General features: G+C 52.5%; 2 protein-coding genes across 2 annotated transcripts in view; one reads left to right on the top strand and one right to left on the bottom strand.

Annotated features, from left to right (window-relative positions):
- Nucleotides 1-648: 648 nt before the first annotated feature.
- Nucleotides 649-8,923, top strand: NCL (nucleolin; the record flags this gene model as incomplete). Its single annotated transcript, XM_082003465.1, has 15 exons — nucleotides 649-666; nucleotides 1,365-1,472; nucleotides 2,083-2,365; nucleotides 2,702-2,845; nucleotides 3,291-3,476; nucleotides 3,683-3,766; nucleotides 4,027-4,162; nucleotides 4,538-4,674; nucleotides 4,888-5,014; nucleotides 5,225-5,358; nucleotides 5,719-5,854; nucleotides 5,950-6,098; nucleotides 6,625-6,751; nucleotides 7,183-7,400; nucleotides 7,584-8,923. 15 exons carry the CDS (start codon nucleotides 649-651, stop codon nucleotides 7,661-7,663), a joined length of 2,067 nt encoding a protein of 688 aa, XP_081859591.1. The 3' UTR covers nucleotides 7,664-8,923.
- A 3,573-nt stretch (nucleotides 8,924-12,496) lies between these two features.
- The window catches only part of B3GNT7 (UDP-GlcNAc:betaGal beta-1,3-N-acetylglucosaminyltransferase 7), a gene marked incomplete at both ends in the record, with an annotated part of 6,027 nt that continues 1,571 nt past the window's right edge, over nucleotides 12,497-16,952 (bottom strand). The window contains 2 exons of the mRNA XM_082003464.1: nucleotides 12,497-13,700; nucleotides 14,351-14,427. Coding sequence (XP_081859590.1) covers nucleotides 12,497-13,700; nucleotides 14,351-14,427 — 1,281 coding nt within the window. The remainder of the gene's footprint in view (nucleotides 13,701-14,350; nucleotides 14,428-16,952) is intronic.

Below are 16,952 nucleotides of genomic sequence, written 5' to 3'. Positions count from 1 at the left end.
GCCGCAGGGCCGGCCTGGGAAGCCGGCCCGGAAAGCCGTCTCGGCGCCGCGCACGGCGGCTAGCAGGCTCGCTCCCGGCCCCGGGACCCCCGGGACCCCCGGCCCGGCTCCACCACGTGGCCCGGCGGCCGCCACGTGCTCTCCCGCGGCCCTGGCCACGCCCAGCCTCCACTAAGCTCCACCGCCCAATCAGGGCGCAGGCGCCGAGCTGCCGCCCTCTTATTGGCTAACGCCGATGCCTCCCGGGGGGCAGCGCGTCTCCCCGCTCTCTCCCCCCCACCTCACAGATTCGCTCTTGCCGGAGTCTGTAACGCGCTTTCCCGTTGGCTGATCGCAAAGCGCCGGAGATTGGCGGAGGTGCTCGAGGGGCGGGGGCGGTGATTGGCCGGGCGGCGCAGCGCGCGCGGCGATTGGCCGAAGCGGGGGCGGAGGGGGCGTGGCCTCGCGGAGGGCTAGGCAAGCGAGCGGAAGGGGCCGCTGCTCGGTCTTTCGTTTCAGTCCCCGGTCCGGGTCGCCAGCGCCTTGCCGCCGCTCCCGCCGACCGTCCGGGGCCCGTTCCGCTCCTTGTCGCTGCCCCGCCGCAGGTGCCCGCCCCTCTCCTGAGACAGCTCGGCCGCCGCCCCTGCGCCGCCAGGCACCGCCGCCATCATGGTGAAGATCGCCAAGGTGAGGGCGCCGGGTGGGGCCGCGCTAGGCCGCCAGGCGGGAAGCGAGCGGCCGCCGCCATGGCGGGGCGGACGGATGGGGATGGGGGTGGGGATGGGGGATCTGGGCCGCGCTCCCGCCGCCGTCTCCTCAGGCCGCGCGACGGCTTCTAGGCCTCCCCTCCCTCACCGTGAAGATGGCGGCGAGGGGAGGGGCCGCGCGCTCGCTGGGAGCGGTTTCCAGGCCCCCCCTCCGTCCCATTCTCCTCCATGTTGTCGCGCGCGGGGGCTCGGCCGTGGGAGGGGGATCGAGGCGCGGGGGGGGGGAGCGCGGGATGTATATGAGGGGGTGGGGGGGGGAGGGGGCCACCTCGGCGCGCGCCGCGTGCGAGCGCGCGCAGCCGGAGGGAGGGGGGCGGGGCTATGGCGCCGCGCGGCCACGTGGTGCGCCGGAGAGAGCGAGCACGTGGGAGCGCGGGGCGCCCCCCGCCTGCGCCGGGGGGGCCCCGCCGAGCGGCCGGGGCGGCCTCGCGCCCCTGGGGGGGCTGTCCTTGCGCCGCGGGGGCTGCGCCGGCCCGTTGGGCCCGGCGGGGGCGGCCACGTGGTGGGGACAATTGTCCCGCGCCCGCCGGTGTCCGGGGCGCCTCGGGGCCTGAACGTGCCGCTGGCTCCCTGGGCGGGGAAGGGAACGCTGCCTAACTGCTCGGCTCTCTCTTTCAGACTCCCAAGAACCAGATCAAACAAAAAAAAATGGCTCCTCCCCCCAAAAAGGTCGAGGAAAGCGAGGATGAAGAGTCCTCTGAGCTAGAGGAAAGCAGCGGAGAGGAGGTGATCAATCTAAGGAACGAAGCTGAAAGGACGCACGTGTTTTGGAAGTGTCCTGAGGGTTGGGGGGTACATAGTATGTGGTAGAGAACCAAATGAATAAACAGTCGGTGTTCTTCAGGGTGGCCAAAGAATAAACCGGATTTCATGAAAGGAAAGCAGTGTGGGGAAGACTAGCTTAGCTGCTGAGGCTGTACTTCCAAGCTTTGGAAGGACTGCTGGCGTCTTAAAGCTGTTCCTAGTGCTGATGAGCAGCTGGATGATTCATTACTCGAGTAGAGCATCAGCAATAAGTGAGTTATCATGCACAAATAATATGCAAGACTAAAAATTTCAGGCTACTCAGTGCTACTAGAGGGGCCACCGGTCTTGCTTCAGGACCAGGCAATTTGGAGATGCTTTAATGATCCATAAGTAGTCTGTTAAAAGCATGAAAAAGCTGGTTTTGAGCTTATTAATTCAACAGAATAGGCAACAAAGGTCATTCAACTGAAACTTAATTATTTAAGTCTGTCAGAAGAATGTGCTTTAGATTGTACTTGCTATATATTTGTCTGAAGTAATAGTAGGTTAAAGGGCCAGCATAGAAGTCTTAAACTAATGTGTATTTCAGATGATCCCTCAGAAGAAACAACAAAAAGCAGCAGTTACACCAGCGAAGAAGGCTGCTACCCCTGCAAAGAAGGCAGCTACTCCTGCAAAAAAGGCAATTACACCTGCCAAGAAAGCTGTGGCTACTCCAGCTAAAAAGGCTGTTGCTCCATCACCTAAAAAGGCTGCTGTCCTAACCAAAGGAGCGAAAAATGGAAAGAATGCCAAGAAGGAAGAGAGTGAGGAGGAAGAAGATGATGATGACGAGGAAAATGAGGAGGATGACGACGAGGAAGAAGATTCTGGTAAGTTACTTCCCAAATATGCGTTCATCCTTGCATAAGTTGACTAAAGCTGGTCCAATCAAGTCGCTGAATTTGAGTACCTTTGGAATTGAAAGTTTAGTATGATTTAATGCTTGCAAGAGGGGGATGTCAGTGTTTAAAAGGTGGTGGGGAATCAGTTAAGTTTGGAGGAGAACTTGGGCTGCAGCCGTGTTTATGTGCAGCATGTGAAGCATCTTCTAGTTTCCTGATCATTCTGTCCTGAACTTTGCCAAAATCTTGTGAAACAAAGTACTTTACTAGTAAAGTTTGAAGGCTGAGTGATGTGGGTAAACACTTGCTGTACTGCTGTTGCAGATGAGGAAGAGGAACCGGTAATGCCTGTGAAGCCTGCAGCCAAAAAACCTGCAGCAGTACCAGCCAAAAAGCCTGCAGTTGTGCCAGCAAAGCAAGAATCTGAAGAAGAGGAAGAGGAGGAGGATGATGAAGAGGAAGATGATGGTATGTGGGATTTAGGAAACTTTGTCTGACTCTTTAAAAAAAGAAATTAGAAGATATTAAACTAATAAATGCTCAGAGGGAGCTAGAGGGGTGTAACCTAATGGTTAAGTGGGAATGATACAGAGTATGTGTATGTGTGTGTCTCCATTTAGTGCCCAGCTGATTTCAGTTGGCTACTAGTGTCCATCAGATGTGTCCAAGTGGATGTTTTTTCCCTATTGCTAGTAAAACTTTTTCCCATTGGGATACAGGTACTGTTTTTTAATGCAGTAAAACTTGAGGGAGAGGCAGATTTTATAAACACTATAAAGATGTTAATCTCCTTTTCTGAGAACATAAAAACTTAAGGAGGCATGAAAAACAGTATTTCACAAAATTTTCTTTTCTTAGTCTCAAGGGGCTTAATCTTGAACATGTCTGAAATCTTGTGCTCAACTTATTTCAGAATCTGAAGATGAAGCCATGGACACCACCCCTGTTCAAGTGAAGAAACCTACTCCAGCAAAGGCCGGACCAGTGAAAGCCAAGGTAGACTCTGAAGATGAGGATGATGAAGAGGATGATGATGATGAGGAGGAAGATGAAGAGGATGATGATGAAGAGGATGCCGAGGAAGAAAGTGAGGATGAAAGTGAGTTTAAATGTTTTTGAGACCATAACTCTCTAATAACAGAAAAGATGCTTGAATAAAATTTTTGTCCTATCATGGTCCTTTGGGTTGAGGAACAGTGGCTTCAGTGACAAGAGAAGGTCTGAAGATTAATGCTCCTGTTTTGATCCAGTATAGGAAAAGTTGTTTTGTACGTTTATTGCAGTGTTGGTTGTTCTTTATTACAGAACCTGTCAAGGAAGCACCTGGAAAGAGGAAGAAAGAAATGGCCAAGAAAAGTGCACCAGAGGCCAAGAAAAAGAAAACGGATGGTAGGTGGTGTGGGAGCATCAAGCGATGCTTGTTTGGTGGAGTGTTATTGGACTGGATGAGGCACTGAACTGAAGGGACAGAATGCTCAGTGGGTTTTTTCCCCAGCACAAATGATGATTATAAGGGACTTAATACTGAAGTATGATGTCACTTTTGAGCAGAAACTGATGTGCTAAAGCTGTTTGGAGTCTGGCTTACAGTTCTTTTTCAACTGCCTTAAAAAAAAAAAAAACCACCTTTATTATCTTTTCATTTAAAGGGACCACTTCAGCTTTCTCCCTCTTTGTGGGAAATTTGGCCCCCGGCAAGGATTATGAAGAACTGAAGACTGGCATCAGGGAATTCTTTGGGAAGAAAAATATCGAAGTTTTAGATGTCAGAATTGGTGCTTCCAAGTGAGTTCATTGCTAGAACTTTGCTGCTTATTTCTTTTAACTGGTAGTAATTTGTTTGGAGAGGTATAACTGCGCTGATGCTGGTTCCCTTCAAGATGATTGATTGATAGTGTATGGAAGGTGGAAGAGGCACGGTGCTGATAAATGTAATATTGCCTGGTTTGCGGCATTTTCAGACAGCATCTCCCTAAAGGAAGAGCTGTCACTCCAGTACAGAACTGTTGTTCTCTGCTGTTGTTCTGGTTATGTGGGCCAGTTAGCATTTTTTTTTTTATTAACGCTCTAACTTGACCAGTGGGGACCCCTCTGGTTCTGTTAGTGTACTCTGCTACTAGAGGTAGATCAGCTTAAATAGCAAGGTTACTCTTCTTTCAGGCGATTTGGCTACGTAGACTTTTCATCTGCTGAACATCTGGATAAAGCTCTCCAACTGAATGGGAAGAAGTTAATGGGTTTGGAAATCAAACTGGACAAAGCAAAGAGCAAGGAAACAGCGAAAGAAAATAAGAAAGGTACAGCCCATAACTCTGAATAGCTGTGCACATCAAAGAAAAGTTGTTATATTTGGGCCTTGGATTGGAGCAGGCTTGCCTTGTTACTGATCACTGCTTTTCTGCTCTTCTAAGGCAGGTCTTCCTGGAAATGAGTGCTTATTGTGGTTCAGTGTAGATGAGAAGGGATTTTTAGCTGGTATGTGAAAGTAACTTTTTTTTCTTTCTTTGCAGAGAGAGATGCTAGAACACTGTTTGTGAAGAATCTGCCCTACCGCTTAACTGAGGAAGAAATGAGAGAGGTGTTTGAAAACGCACTAGAAGTCCGAATAGTAATGAACAAGGAGGGGAACAGCAAAGGGTATGTAGCTGAGAGGACTGTTGGATGGTTGCTGTTCCTCAAACTCCTGGTATATTTTAATAAGCTTGTGTCCTTAAGCTACCTTAAGGAACCTGGTGCTTTAGGTGTACTGGAAAAATGCTAATTTCTGAAGCATTTTTCTTCATTTCCCCCATGAATGTAATTCCTCGTGGAAGGAGGCATTTGCTTATCTTCTTTTCTGTGCTGTAGGATGGCCTATGTTGAATTTAAAACGGAAGCTGAGGCAAACAAAGCTCTGGAGGAGAAGCAGGGCACAGAGATCGATGGTCGTGCCATGGTGATTGACTTCACTGGTGAGAAGAGCCATCAAGAACATCAGAAAGGTACTTTTTCAGACCAGTAGCATCCATGCAAATGATATTTAGGATTTAATTCCACCTGTCTCAGAAGTTTGCTAGGGACAGAGCAAGTTGGAGCATTGCATGAAAACTGTAAGATAGCAGAAAGGGACCTTTTGCCTAATTTGTGCTCTGCATCCTATGCATTTCATGTCTCTACTGCATATTTCAGACAAGGGGGAACAATTAGTCTGGGTGGCCAAAACAGTGTTGTGCTTGGCCTTGTGCCTCACCTTGAGATGAGGAGGGGGCGACAACTACTTTGACCCTAGAGATGACCTTGTGACTAGAGGAAGAGCGTTCCTTCTCCAAACTTGCACTTACACCACTGAGTTTTCTCTATAGGAGGTGGAGAGAGGGAGTCAAAGACCCTAATTGTCAACAACCTCGCGTATGCTGCTTCGGAAGAGGCTCTCCAAGAACTGTTTAAGAAAGCTTCTTCTATCAAGATGCCACAGAACAACCAGGGCAGGCCTAAAGGGTATGTTGTGCCTTTCTCCTGACTCCTGAGTTGGCATTGTGAATGACTTGACTCCGTGTGCTCCCAGGCTGACTGAAATCTTCCTCTCCAAATAGGTATGCGTTTGTAGAATTCCCCACAATTGAGGATGCCAAAGAGGCATTGAATTCCTGTAACAACACAGAGATTGAAGGCAGAGCAATCAGACTGGAATTCAGTTCAGCATGGCAGAAAGGGAACATGAATGCAAGAGGAGGATTTAATCGTAAGTGTTCCATGTTTGATCATTTGGTCTTGAGACAGCTGTGGCAGGAGTGAACCATTCATGCAAACTTAGGGCTGCTTAAAAAAAAAAATCAAACAAAAAAACCTCACCCAAACAAAAAACATGCCTGTGGAGTGAAAGACTTGCATCGTAAGCAAGTGTGCTGGATATGATGACTGATTATCTGAAATGCTGATGAAACTGTTGCCGAAGTCCTCTAGATAGTCAAGTGCTGATCCAGCACTGTCTGTCCAGTTAGTATCCCTATTCATAAGATGCAAGCATCTAATTGAAAAGGGGGGGGAAATTTTGACAGTACCAGCTTGGCTGATGGAGATACTTTGACATAAGGTTTTAACTGCAGTCTTGAAAAAGTTTTCAAAGACTTCTTTAATTGCCTGAGCTGCTAACTTCAAAACAAACCCCTTAGCCCTGTGAGCTGTTCTAGAAGCCAGTAATGTAAGCTGGATGTGATGTTAAGAAACTGATGGTTGCCTTGCTCAGGCTTAATGTGTTCTTTCCTTAGAACAAAGCAAAACGTTGTTTGTCAGAGGCCTTTCTGAGGACACCACGGAGGAGACGCTAAAAGAATCATTTGAAGGCTCTATAAGCGCTAGAATAGTCACAGACAGAGACACTGGATCATCTAAAGGGTATGTTAAACATCACCTGGGATATTACAGAAAGCCTCAGTCGTAACTGATTTGTGCAGTGCAGGGTGTTTCTAATGCTCGTGCGGGTGAGTATTCAAAGCCAGTAAATTGCATTGAACCAGAGAACAAGCTTACAGATGCAGCTTCGGGTCTGTTCGTAGTGGGCAGCACATGGTTACTTCTCAATGAGCTCCTTCCTGCCAGCAGATCTGTGGCAGCCTATGGATTCGCACGAGAAGAATATTAACAGTTCAGTACTGGCAAACTCACAATGGGACGCCCACCGATTGTGATTAGCCACTGCTGTTCTACAAGTAACATGGTCCGGATCCCTGCATGGGTGCAGAAGTGCACTTGTTTCTGTAGTTGAGTGCCTGCAGGTGGTGCTACAGCTTGTGGAGTTTGACTGTCCTTCTCTGCCTGTTCCCTAGGTTTGGGTTTGTGGATTTTAGCTCCCCAGAAGATGCCAAAGCAGCTAAAGAAGCCATGGAGGATGGAGAGATAGATGGAAACAAAGTGATCCTTGATTTTGCCAAGCCAAAGGGTGAATTTCAACGTGGCGGTGGATTTGGTGGTCGTGGTGGCAGAGGAGGTGGCCGAGGAGGAAGAGGTGGATTTGGTGGCAGAGGTGGTGGCAGAGGATTTGGAGGTAAGAAGAGACAAAGGCTGCTATTCTAAGTGAGCATGCTCAAAAACTAACCAAGCCATTCTTGGGGTTATGGTGCAGTGCTGCCACAGAGCGCCTGGTGTGAATCAGGATGGGTTTGGAAGGGCAGTGCTGTCTGTGTGGGGATACCTGTAACTCTGCTTCTTGACGGAATTTTCTTTCTAGGTAGAGGAGGTGGCTTCCGAGGAGGCAGAGGAGGAGGTGGAGATCACAAGCCACAAGGGAAGAAGATAAAGTTTGAGTAAACTTCCCCTTTCCTCTCCCTTCTCCTGCTCTCTGAGACTATCTGAAAGGACTCCGGGGGTTTTTATTCTCCTTTTATCTTGGCGGAGCCTTCGGAGGACATTCCAAGATGCAACGCAGTACTGTGAGCCACTTGGAAGTTACAGTTTTCATTTCAAGGAAGAGAGAGCAAGCCATTTTGACTGCTTGCATATTCAAATGAACTTTTTAAAAAATGAGTGATAGATGTGGGAATTTACCCCTTGTCTGTGAGTTGTCTTGAATTTATAATGTTTTACCCATGTACAAAAATTTTTTTTTCCTATAAACTTCTGTAGCATTTTTGCTGTAAAAATGCAGAATGTTTTATCATTTGTGCTTCAGCACCCTGTCTTGGACAGATTAAAGGACCTAAACTGGTTCGTGTTACTTTTGTGCCGCTAAATGAAGCGAGGCTGTGAGAAATAGTCTGTCTTCAGCCTTGTCTCTCTTAAGGTCATTAATGTCACAGGCAGCAGCTACTAGTGTCCTGCTCTGCTTAGCTGACGTCAGCTCCCAGCCCTGTACGTGTGCTATGCTTACAGTGCTTGCAGGAGGTGACGGGGAGAGTAATACGATGGCTGAGGTAAGCCCTGTGCCTCTTTTTTTTTTTTTCCCTCTTTCTTTTTACTGAAGATGTATGTAATGTTGCATGCTCGCCAATTGCTTTTTTACTTTTTAAAACACAAATGAGCACCTTGATCACATTCTTGCAGGCATTGCCTCTCGTTCTCACAGGGACGAGTTGAGAAACATGGGCTCAGAGGCAGTAACTGTGCTTGCCACCTTAACCAAACCCACACCTTCCGCTGTTCCTCTTTGGTGACTGCTTCCCTGGCCTAGGGCTGAAAGTGTTGGGCCAAAGCCGTTGGCCAAAGCCGCTGGCCTGGTGTTTGTTTTTTTTTTTTCCCCAGCCAGGCAGCGTGCTGGTGTCCTGCAGCTGCAGCTCTTGAGTGACTGCAGCATCTGGGTACAGAAAGCCCGGGGGCACAGCAAGCACAGGGGCAGCTGCTGGTTTGATTCACCTCAGGCACGATCAGCTACGCAGCTGCCAGTTTGCCTGGCTCATGCTTCCCGAGGCACAGGGACCTAGCGCTGTCCTGCTTGAAGGGTCCTTGGCTGGGGGCTTCTGCTTCCTGGCCTCGGCTCTGATTGCGGTTGCAGGCAGCTGCCCCCTCCTCGCATATTGTAGCCACGCAGGGAACTTGTGTTTTTGTTGCTGTGGAAAGCCTTGCAGCCCCTCGCAGGCCGCTGTGGTCTCTTTCTGCCTGCGGCTCTCACACAGCCCGTGGAGGAAACAAAGTCCTTTTCTAGTAAACGCGGGGGGAGCGGGTGCTTTTGGATTGAGGGCGCAGCGTGCCGCCTCCCCCGTCCCTCGACCGCGGCCCTTCGGCCATCAGCCATTTTAGAGCGGAGCCCCGGTGGCAAATGGGTGGAGGGCGGCGGCGGGGCCGGCCGCCAGGGGGCAGCACCGACCCGCGCGGCGGCGCCTCACCGGCCGGGGGGGGGGTGACTTCGTGCGAGGAGCAGTTGCGGCACGGAGACCCCCCGGACAACGGCGTGTGGCGACCTCAGCCCTGCCCCGTGGGGCCCAGCCCCACTTTCATGCTGAAACATGGGCGCTGCCTCTACTCTGGGACCCTGGACCATTTGCTTACACCCTGGTACCCTGCAGAGGAGTCCCACAGCGGGAGGAGGCAGCCCTGGGTCCCACGGGAGAGGGCAAGAGTATCCACAAGCGCCCCTGCTCAGTCTTTGCCTTTTGTCCCCACTGTGAAATTTTTGACGCCAGGGGGAAGCTGGGTCCCATGGCACGTGGCATGTGCAGCATGACCCTGTCCCCTTGCCTGGCCTTCCATCACCATGCCAAGCAGCTGAGCTGGCGGTCAGCCCTGGAAACCGAAATCCCAGTGCCCAAACACCGATGTGAGACCCACAGGCTCATCCATGGCTTTCTTCCTCTTCACCCCAGCCAGGTTCAAACCTGATGGGGGTTTGTCCCTGCAGATGTGACTCACTCTGCTCTGGGGTCACTGCTGGCCCATGGCACGTGTATCCCATTGTGCTACGGCCAGGGGCTGTGTCACCCTGGGGTGGTGCTTTGGTTGGGAAAAAAAAGGCAGTAAGCGAGGTCCTGCCATGGAGAGGATGATGGGGACAGCAAGGGGGCCACCTCCTTCAGCATGAGGAGAGGGTATTTGACAAAACAGGTGAGTTTCCTAATCTGCTGCAGCAGCTCTTCCCACAGAAGGCGAGGTGAAGAGCACCTTGCTGCCGGGGACCAGCATGATCTGAATCCACCCTGCATTTGCAATGTAGCTGGAGGAGTACATGGAAGAGGGAAAACAAGGACCACTTGCCCTTGTTAAAGGCCATGCCAGGCTCTGCAAGGAAGCTGTGCCAAGCCAGAGCAGGGCAGCCACAGCCCTGAACTGCCCACTCCAAGCAGTGATTTTGCCACTGTAGCCCATTACCAGCTTTTGTTCCCAACCAGCCAGGCTGTCTTGGCCAGCAGAAACCCACTAGCAATGACATGAGGTGAGGGCTTGGGGCTTTTTTTTTTCTTCTTCTTCTTTTAACCTTTATTTAGAAACTAGAACATTCATCAAATCTACAAGGTTTTTCTGTACAGGTCCCACCAGGTGAAAAGCAACACAGATTTCTGCATGCAGCTCTGGCTCGCTGTATGTGTTGCTGCAGCGAGCGAGAGCTGTCCCTGCATATAGGGTAAATATACAGCCTACTGTACTGTACCTGACATAAATTACAGAGGTGTCAATTTGGAAAGTATTTCTGAACTCGCTCCTGTTGGAAGGAGGGAGGGGACGGGAAAGCGAAGGAGTCTTGTGTGCTGCCTAAACCCAGCAGGCACTGAAAATGCCCTTGGGGCTCTGCTCGGCATTTGCCCCAGGAGGCACGGTGCCACTGGGTGCATCGTAAATCAAATTTCACAGTATCACCACCAGCCCCCGGTACCAATGTCCAAGCCCTGGGCAGCAACAGGTTCTTTTTCTTCCTCCTTTTCACATTTGCATCTTGTTTGAGGAGACATTTGCTGAGAAGTTGCATGGCTTGGTGGGAGGGTGCCTTTTTTGGCTGGTTTAGGTCCTTTTTTTTGTTTGTTTTCTAACCTAGGGAACATGAAGTAAATGAAATGGGCCCGTTTCCAAAACACATTAAGAAAAGGAAAGAAAAAAAAAAAAAAGGCACTGCACAGGGGGACCTTTGAGGTAGTCGAAATTTTTTCCTTTCAATGGCTGGCACCAGCGAGGGAGAGAGAGAGAGCGCGCGTGCGCACACGCGCCCGCGTTCCGCTGCGCGTGGTCAGGGCCGTGGATGGGGCTGTGCATGTCCACCTGCGGGCAGGGACACCGGGGCGTGCAAGCCCTACGCCCGTGCCTGGGAGCTGGCACGCTGGTCCCCGCGCGCGCAGCTTTGCACGTGCCCGGACCTGCAGTTGGTTGCTGGAGAGCATCGGTGGCCCCTGCATGGTCACGTGTCTGTGTCGAGGGCTTCCCTCGACAGCTCCAGTGGCCCTTTCAGCCCAAAGAAAAAGGGCCATGTCTTGTGATACCATTCCCTGTCATGCTCCTTGGCCTCATCCTGTAGAATAAACACTGCAACAACCCTGAGAGGAGCAGACATGGTGTGAAACACCAGCCCACCTTCCCCTTGTCCACTTGGACCCTGGTCCGTGTGCCGGCGTGGGACTGATGCTTGCCAGCCTGCCCTGGAGCATTGCGCTTGCTGGAAAACCGGGGCTGAGCCCGAAGTGGCCGTGCATGGGGCCTTTGGGGGCTGTTGTCCCCCTCCGAGGCAACCCCACCAGGGCAGCCCTGCTGCAAGGAGAGGGTGTCCCTGCAGCAAGCCTGCACGACACCTGCACCCAAGCAGGGGTCCCAGGTGTGATAAGCTCCTGGGCCGCTCCATCTGGGGCCAACCAAGTTTCTTTACCACTTCCGTGGCTGTGGGCAAGGGCAGCCTTGTCCCTTCCCTTTCCTGCCAGGAGGAACAGACCCAGAGCATTCCTCTGGGTGCACGTGTGCAGTGAGTCCAGGAGTGGGGCTGGGGAGCCAAGCACAGCCGGGGCTGATGCTGGAGCCACCATCATCTGGGACCCTCTACCGGGGACAAAGACCCCAATCCCCCGACCGCCTGGTTAAAACGCAGCAGCCCTAATGGGGGCTTGGGGCTTGCAAGGGCTGGCCTCGGAGAAGACCCCCTTTCCCCCAGCTGCATGGTAGGGACACAGAGAGGACTTTGGCGGGGGATGAACCCAATGCGCACAGGTTTGATGTCATTAAAACCTTGCATGGAGGAGAAATTTGAGATAACAAATAAAATCCCCTTGACTTTTGAGTCGTGGGGCCTCACACATTTGTAAATAGCTCAACTGCCTTGGAGCAGCTTCCCTGGATAGCCAGACCCTGAACATCTCCAAAAAATGCCTGCGACACACCCCTCCTCCCTCATCATGCTCCAGTGGAGGTGGTACCTAAAGCAGAGCACAAACCCCTCTGCCCCCCCCCCCCCCCTCTCTCTCTCTTTTAATTTTGTGCTAATTTTTTGTGTTTGGTTTTTTTTTCCCTCTCTTCTTTTTTAGAAACCCCCAACCCAGCTGGAGATAAGTGAACCACATTACAGTACGAACAAACACTATCGCAAACCCTGCCCGTGAGCGCAGTGTCTCTGCCCCCCTCACCCCAGAGGGAGATGCCCCCGAAGGACTTGTGTGCCACCAGCAGAGGCTCACTCCATCCCAGAGCAGGGATCGGTTGTCCCGGCCCCTCCAGTCCCAGCTCTCCACAGAGACTGAGCTAAAGGACGTTGAGTTTTCTTGAGCATGTCAAGTTACTATGGACCAAGTCCCACATTTGGAGCAACTCTGGAGGCAGCAGTTTATGAACCACCAACATACTCCGGAAAAAACATGGCTCCTTGTTCATCTTGCTGTTCTTGTTCTTCACAATGCCAAAAGTTTTGAAGCCCTCGTGCCCAATAGGTGATACTTTAAGGACCTCCAAGCACATCCCTAGGAAGACATCATCGATGGGATACAGCTCCAGTGTCTCTGAGGTCTTGTGCAGCCTCTTGGCCAGGGGTCCATCCATGATGAAGCCCCCACCCCCTGCATAGGGTGGGTAGTTGCTTTTGTTGTAGAGGGCACTGGGAATGTAGTACTTGTTCTCCTTCTTCCGGATTGGCTTGGCCTTGTAGAGGACATCCCCCACGAAGAGGTCCTCTCCCTCCTTCTTGTCCTCCAGGAACTCCAGGATGTTGCTGGGACTCACAAATACATCGTCGTCACCTTTGAAGATGAAGTGGACGTTGTCACAGTAGATGTTCAGCCACTTCAGGAAATGGACCTCTTTGAGGGTGAGGTTAAAGAAGCTGTCAAGGAAATCCCACTGCAAGATGTCCCCATAGATGTGGTTCTCATAATCCAGCAGTTTCTGGTAGTTGGCTCTCTCCTCCTCCTTGGAGGCTGTGCCCAGCAAGAACAGCGTCCTGATCCTCTTGCCCTCCACCTCCTTCTCCTGGCCCCAGGTCCTCCGGATGGCCTCGCGGCGGTCGTGCTGCGTGATGATAGACTTGACCACGATGAGCAGGTAGATGTCCCCGCTGCATTTCTCAGGGTGGTTGATCAGCATGGGGAAGTAGCGGCAGTGTCGATAGAGCAGGAACTGCTGGAAGTTGGGCTCCAGCCCTTTGAACCAGTCCACCTTGCTGAAGTTCTGGTTGGCTGAGCAGTTGGTAGTGGTGACATCCCAGGATTTCACTTGCTTTGCCGTCACACTCTCCTCCTCCTTCACAGGAGCTTTCTCTTTCTTGCTCTTCCAGAAAGTGCTGGTGATGGAGAAGGCATTGTCTCTCTTCTGCGTTTTCAGGGGCTCCAGAGGCAGCAGCTCTTTCTGCTGGTGGCCCTGCATGAACTGGCTGGGTGCCATTCCCCGTTGCAGCACCGTCACTGTGATCACCAGCAAGAAGGAGAGGCAAACCGTTTTGTAGATGGTCTTCTTCCTAAAGGGACAAGACAGGGGGGTTAAGGAGAGGAAACTGCAAGCTACAAGAGGCTTGTCTGCAAAAGCGGCTCCTGGAGAGGCCATGGGATGCTCATAATCTGTGTCCCATCACCTTTTGATGGGCAGCAGCCTTGAGGGACACCTCCACGCACACTCTTCCCACCTGCATCCTGCTTTTGGGGCAGCTCTGGGGCCACACTTAACTGCAGGGTCAGGCACAAGGCATGTGGCAGGTGGCTGCGGTGTCATCTGGTAACCCACGTCCACGCAAAGAGCTGGGAAGGGCTCACGGGAAAGAAGAAAATGGGTGGAGAGATGAAGTCAGGATGAGAGCTTCAGCAAAGCAGCTGTTTTGCAGGAATGTCCCAAGGGAAACCCCTGTTTCAGCCATCTCAAAATTGCAGTTTAGGACAAGAGCAGAAGGGAATTATCTTTTCCCCAGAAGCGTTAGCTCCAAAACAGAGGCGTACTGCCCATGGCCCTAGACTGTCATCCCAGCTTACACAACACTGAGAAACTGGAGCCAGGAAGACCATGGGAGCTGACATGAAATGGGCAACGCCGTCTCATTTCAAAATGGCAGATCAGGACAAAAAATTGCCATTTGAGACGAACTTCAAGGTTCAGTGGGGAAAAGATGTCCCTAACCCTGCGTCCACCTCGGGAAGCAGCATTTCGGGGGACACTGCTGGGCGTTTGGCCAACTCCCGGGACCCGTCGCTTCGCTTTGCGGTGATAAGGATAAGGACAGCGGATGCACTGCTGGGGATTTGCACCACTGCAAATCTCAGGTTTGGGAGCAGATTTTCCCAGCCTGCAGCAACCCAGTTATCGGCATGTCCAGGGTGTGCGGGGGACTGTGGTAGATCAACCCCAGGCTCTTGTGGGGCCATCCCGCTGCTCTCCCCCACTGCAGACCCATCGCCTGGGGTAGCCGCTGGCTCATGGGACAAACCCTGGAGCTTGCCAGGGGCTTGCAAGAGATCCTCCTGCGGTCCCTGGGACAGCGGGAGGGCTGCACCCAGAGGTTACTGATGCACCAATTATCCCCCCAACCTGCTTTTCCACACAAAGGCGGGTTTCTCGCCTTGCTGCTGTGGAGGAGAGGAACTGCCCGCTCTGCCCACCTGCACTATGTTGCCCCCGAGCACCTGGCTCCCCTCCACAGCTGGCACATCTGTGCCAATTTTCTCCCACCACAGTCCCGCTTGCTCCAGCTGCCTTGGGCCATCTTGAGCAAATGAGCACTGGGCATGGCGGGCGGCAACTGGGCTCCATGTGCCCACTGGGGTCCCAACAGCTTCTCGAGGGCAGCCCCATCTCTGGCTGCTCCCACGCGGAGGGGACACACAAGGTGCTTGGAGGCCCATTCCCTGCCAGAGGCTGAAAAGGACCTCAGCTGGGGAGCTGAAGGAGACGGATGTAGCACCGGCTTCGTGGCTCCCCTGCGCTTCATCCTCTTGGTGACAGAAGCGCGTCCCAGCCCGGGTGCCACCCGTTGGGGACAGCCCTCAGCCTCCTGCTCCTCAGTAGAGCCAGAAAGATCCAAGACCATCTCTACTAGGCAGATGGCACCTTCACTTTGGGATAGTCCAGAGAAGAAGCTTGAAGCTGAAATCAAACATTTAACCCGAGTAATTTCCAGATAGCCAAAAAAAAAACCCAAAACCCCAAACAATCTCTCTGAAACTCTCCTGGCCCTGGGGGCCGGGTTGTGTTCAGCACCACCGGGAAGCTGCTGGGGTTTTGGGGCACAGGCTGCACCAAAGCACCTGCTTGGTGGGACACCCTGTAGCCCCTCCAGCTCCCCAGGGCAGGGGGACAGCATTGCTCTTGGGGACTTGGGCCACCCTGAAATGCCGGAGCCCCAAATGGGAACTGAGGGAACCAGGAGCCTTTGGAAATTCCTGTCTCCAGCTTCGCCCTGAAGCACAAAGAACTTTGCAGCCCCACATTTACATGGGAAAACTGTGATCGCTAGCACGGACTGTGGGAGAGAGTGTGGAAATAAGTAATTACGGGTAAATGGACAGATATTCCCTGTCCGGTTTTATACGTGGCCACTCATCTGAGACTGATGAGGGAGCAGTTCTGATTAGATCTCACCATTCCCTTAACCCTCTGCAGCCCTGGCAGCACAGCTCTGAGCTTATTCTTAGAAACCTTCGGTCTCAATAAAACTTTAACCTCTGCACAGCCAAGCAAGGTTTAAAACCTCTCGTCAATACTTGACACTGCAGCAGAAATAACCCTGGTCACCCCTGTATAGTAACCCCAACTGCACCGACCCCACCCCATCCCATCCTTGTGCTCCCCGCCACCCCAAGGACAACAGGCGATAAAATATCCCACCTGAAGGATGGCCAGAGGTTACCCAAAAACCATGAGCAGGGAATTACTGATGGAATTTTAAAATATTTGCATAGGTAGGGCTGTCGCTAACTGGCACGGATGGGTCTCACCCTCGGCAGGCTCAGCCTGACGGAGACAGGAGCCGCATGGAGCTGGTCACCCCCATTACCCTCCTCCGGTCACTGCTTTTTATTTCAGGCCAGGCAGAAGACACTGCCCTGGGGCTGAGGGCAGAGCGCCTTTAGGCTTTTAGTAAGAGGTGGAGGGTTGTTGCCTGGGTACTTCTGGGTGTATCAGGGAAGTGTTGCACAACAGCACAGAAGCTCATTCCTCCTTCCTTCAGCAGACGCCGCTTCCCAGCTCTCATGTGTGCAACGTGCACTTTTTGCTTTGTTACAAACACCTATTTGGGATTTTCCTATAGGTCTGACTCTGCAAACCACGGGGGCACCACCGGGTCCAGCAGGAGCCGGGAGGCCCACGGACGCCTTCTGCCCCACAGAAATCCTGTCCCTGCACTGGCAGGAAAGCGATGGGGACTGGGGGGACCCTGAGCCACAACTGCAGGCGATTCCCACATCGAACCAAGGATTTTGGGGGGCAAAAGACTAACAATCATGCGCGAGTCTTTTCTGACCTCGAGTCTTTCTGCTCCGTGGTCTCCTCAGCTGAGAGTACTTTGGGCGGGGAGAAACCAGGTCCTGCTCTCTGGAGCCCCAAGAACCATGGCTCTGCAGGAGGCGAGGGAGGCACTGTGGGTTCACCGAAATCACCCTGCTGAGCCTCAGCGCAGGGCGCTGGGGCACGACCCCCAGCCAGGCCCCCAGAGCTGCCCATCCCGGCTGGGTTCCCACCATGACCCCCTGTCCCAAGCCCCCAGGGAGCTCTGAAAGGGGTC

The sequence above is a fragment of the Phaethon aethereus genome (assembly GCF_964289735.1).
Source record: "Phaethon aethereus genome assembly, chromosome: 9".
In the NCBI taxonomy this organism is placed as follows: domain Eukaryota; kingdom Metazoa; phylum Chordata; class Aves; order Phaethontiformes; family Phaethontidae; genus Phaethon; species Phaethon aethereus.
The sequence above is the reverse complement of the archived record's forward strand: the minus strand, read 5'-3'. Positions and strand labels throughout refer to the sequence as shown.